General features: G+C 62.0%; 1 protein-coding gene across 1 annotated transcript in view; it reads left to right on the plus strand.

Moving 5' to 3' along the window:
• BAHCC1 (BAH domain and coiled-coil containing 1) overlaps positions 1-2989 on the plus strand; it is a 52843-nt gene extending 49854 nt beyond the window's left edge. Inside the window, exons 27-29 of the mRNA XM_011968425.1 lie at positions 98-397; positions 1098-1334; positions 1910-2989. Of these exons, the coding sequence (XP_011823815.1) occupies positions 98-397; positions 1098-1334; positions 1910-2116 (744 nt within the window). The 3' untranslated portion in view covers positions 2117-2989. The remainder of the gene's footprint in view (positions 1-97; positions 398-1097; positions 1335-1909) is intronic.
• Positions 2990-3160: the final 171 nt, after the last annotated feature.

Consider the following 3160-nt stretch of genomic DNA (forward strand, 5'->3'; position numbering starts at 1 on the left):
ATCCTCGTCCCGCTTCTGCTGGGTTCCGCTTTGTCCCTTGTTTTTTTCTTTTTTTGCTTTCTGTGTGCGTGCGATTGGTGTGGCCCCTCCCCTCTCCTGCCTCACCCACCCCGTGCCCACCCTCCTGGCCCAGCCCGAGGCCCTGCGCTCCAAGGGCGGCGGCCCTCACGCGCATGCCCAGCGCTGCTTCCTGTCCAGGGCCACGGTGGCTGGCAGCGGTGCGGGCTCAGGCCCCAGCAGCAGCAAATCCAAGCTCAAGCGCAAAGAGGCCCTGAGCTTCTCCAAAGCCAAAGAGCTCTCCCGGAGGCAGCGGCTGCCCTCCGTGGAAAACCGGCCAAAGATCTCAGCCTTCCTGCCCGCCCGGCAGCTCTGGAAGTGGTCGGGGAACCCCACACAGGTAGGTCTCCAGAGGGTGGCAGGAGGAGTTCCATGTTCCCAAGGAAACCAGGGCGGGCTCACGCGCCCCTGCTGCCCTTCCTCTCCTTTTTGCATCTTCCTACTTGATTTCAAGTTAAAAAATGTGGAAAACTCAAGGGAAGAACAAAAACCCATCCATGACCCAGTGAGGCAGACAGCTACTTCTGCTGGCCCCTCGCTGGAGCCCACGGCCTGCGTGACGGTGGAAACGACTTCACGTCAGCGCCGGGCCCGAGCTGCACTCCACATGTTATGGCCTCACTTTTCCACGTCAGTAGTGGCACGGCCAGCTGGAGAGCTGTGGATCCCCGCGCTCAGATGCCAGCGTCTGTCCTTGCCAGGGCACTGCTCGGGGATGCACAGGGCCGCTCGTGGGTCTTTTTTCCTCGTAAATAACACTGTGGTGAACGTCTCGTCCACACATCCCTGCCCCAGGTCCAGTGTCCAGATGTCATGACTCCGTGTGCAGGCTCAGTGGAGGCGCGGCCCCTGCTCCGGATCCATGGCTGCCATGGCCTTCAGCCGCGGTGCTGCCGCTTCCCGTCCTTGCAGGCGCCCCGCACACTCACCCTCTGAAACTCAGACTCACACACCCACACCACGCCCTCCAGGCCTCCTGGCCGCCGCCTGTCCCCCCCGCCCCTGGCCTCTCAGAGCCACCCTGCCCATGTCCCCCACAGCGGCGTGGCATGAAGGGGAAGGCCCGGAAGCTGTTCTACAAGGCCATCGTGCGGGGCGAGGAGACTCTGCGTGTCGGGGACTGCGCCGTCTTCCTGTCAGCTGGCCGGCCCAACCTCCCCTACATCGGCCGCATCGAGAGCATGTGGGAGTCCTGGGGCAGCAACATGGTGGTCAAGGTCAAGTGGTTCTACCACCCCGAGGAGACCAAGCTGGGCAAGAGGCAGTGCGACGGCAAGGTGAGGCCCAGGCAGGTGCGGGGCCCAGCCCCCCTCGGGGCCCCGGGGAGGGGGCACGACAGCAGCCAGCGCTGTGCTCCAACACAGGGCACCTGGCCCCACCACACATCTCCCGCTCAGCAGGTGCCACGGCCCCGCGGGGAGCCGCACAGCCTGTAGCCATGCCCTAGAGCAGGGCCCCCGGGTCCCTCCCCACTGTCGGGGGCTGTGGCCCACGGCAGTGCTCAGCATCCGGCAGGCCCAGTTCACTCCTGGGATGTGTAGCAGCCCCCACTCCGTGGGTCCTCCCTGGCTGCGATGCCAGCCCAGGACAGAAATTGCCCTCAGCACGCCCTGTGCTCCTCCCTGAGAAGAAGCCGTTTTCCAGACCGTGGGACGTGTCCATCTTCCAGGGAAATTAGTATTTCTCTGACTCTGACAGTCCCCAGAGGGTCCCGGGCAGGCTCCTCGGGCTCTGGACTGGTTGCCCTGTTCCAGTCACACAGTTGGAGGCCTGTCAGGTGACCCTTACAGAGCATGGGGGGGCAGGGGTCTTTCCTGGCCGGCCGCTGACGCCCCGCGCGCCTCGCCCGCAGAACGCACTGTACCAGTCCTGCCATGAGGATGAGAACGACGTGCAGACCATCTCCCACAAGTGCCAGGTTGTGGCACGCGAGCAGTACGAGCAGATGGCCCGGAGCCGCAAGTGCCAGGACCGGCAGGACCTCTACTACCTGGCGGGCACCTACGACCCCACCACCGGGCGCCTGGTGACAGCCGATGGCGTGCCCATCCTATGCTGAGCCGCCCACCGCAGATGCCTCCCACCTGTGCCAGGGACCCTGTGTGCGGAGCCTGGCATCAGCCAAGCCGCCGGGCAGGAGGCAGCCCCAGCCTCCCAGGGGCGAGTCTGAGCAAATATGCAAAAGCCCACAGGGCAAGACCAGGCTTTCTTAGGTTTTCCCTGGAAAGAGCGTTCCAGGTGTCGGAACCCAGTCCCGTCCCATCCGCTGCGGAGGGTCGGGCTGTGGCCCTGATGGGTCCCTGGCCCGCCCCGCCCACAGCACCCTCCGTTTCCCGCACCGGCAGTTCACGGGAGATTCGAATCCAAGCCATATTCCCTAGTACCTCCGACTGTCTCCCACCAGGGAAAGCAGAAATCAGGTGTGTTGTCTATTTATTTCTCTATGTAAATACTGTATTTCTGCGGGGAAGTTTTATGGAAAAATGTGGAAAAGGGTTTTTCCCCATCCGCGTGACAAGGTGTGTGTGAGCGCGTGTGTGTGTGTGCTTGTGTGTGGCGATTTTTGTCCTGGGGTTTCCTTTGGAAATGCACTGTTCTCAGCCCAGCTGGGTTCCAATGGGGGCACCTGGGACGACAGAGGCAGCTCGGGGCAGGGGGCAGAGGCCACGGGAGGGTCAGGTGGGACCCTTGGTGGCACCCTCCAATCTCTTGGGGGGACAACCGTGTAAGATGAAAGTCAGTCGAGTTTATTTGCTTTCAGTGCGTCTCCTAGAAGTGTTAGAGCAGGGGGCGGTGATGAGGGGCCTGTAGGGAAAGAAGAATTCAAGAGGCAAAGCCCAGACCAGGGAGTGTGACAGCAGCCGTGTGCCTCTCACCTCTGTTCAAAACAAGACAAAGACGAACAAATATTTTAAAGTATTGATAAGAAAAAGTGATGTTTGGATTGTATTTCCTGAATCGTACTCCAACTTATATCTGATTTCTGTTTCCGGGGCCAGTTGGTCTGAGGCCGAGGAGTCTGGCCTCCACCCGGAGCAGGGAGGGACTGGCCCCTCGCCCCCCTCACCCTTGCTGCCCTGGCACACTCAGGAAGCAAGGCCCA

This window comes from Mandrillus leucophaeus, unplaced genomic scaffold (assembly GCF_000951045.1).
Source record: "Mandrillus leucophaeus isolate KB7577 unplaced genomic scaffold, Mleu.le_1.0 Scaffold1, whole genome shotgun sequence".
NCBI lineage: Eukaryota > Metazoa > Chordata > Mammalia > Primates > Cercopithecidae > Mandrillus > Mandrillus leucophaeus.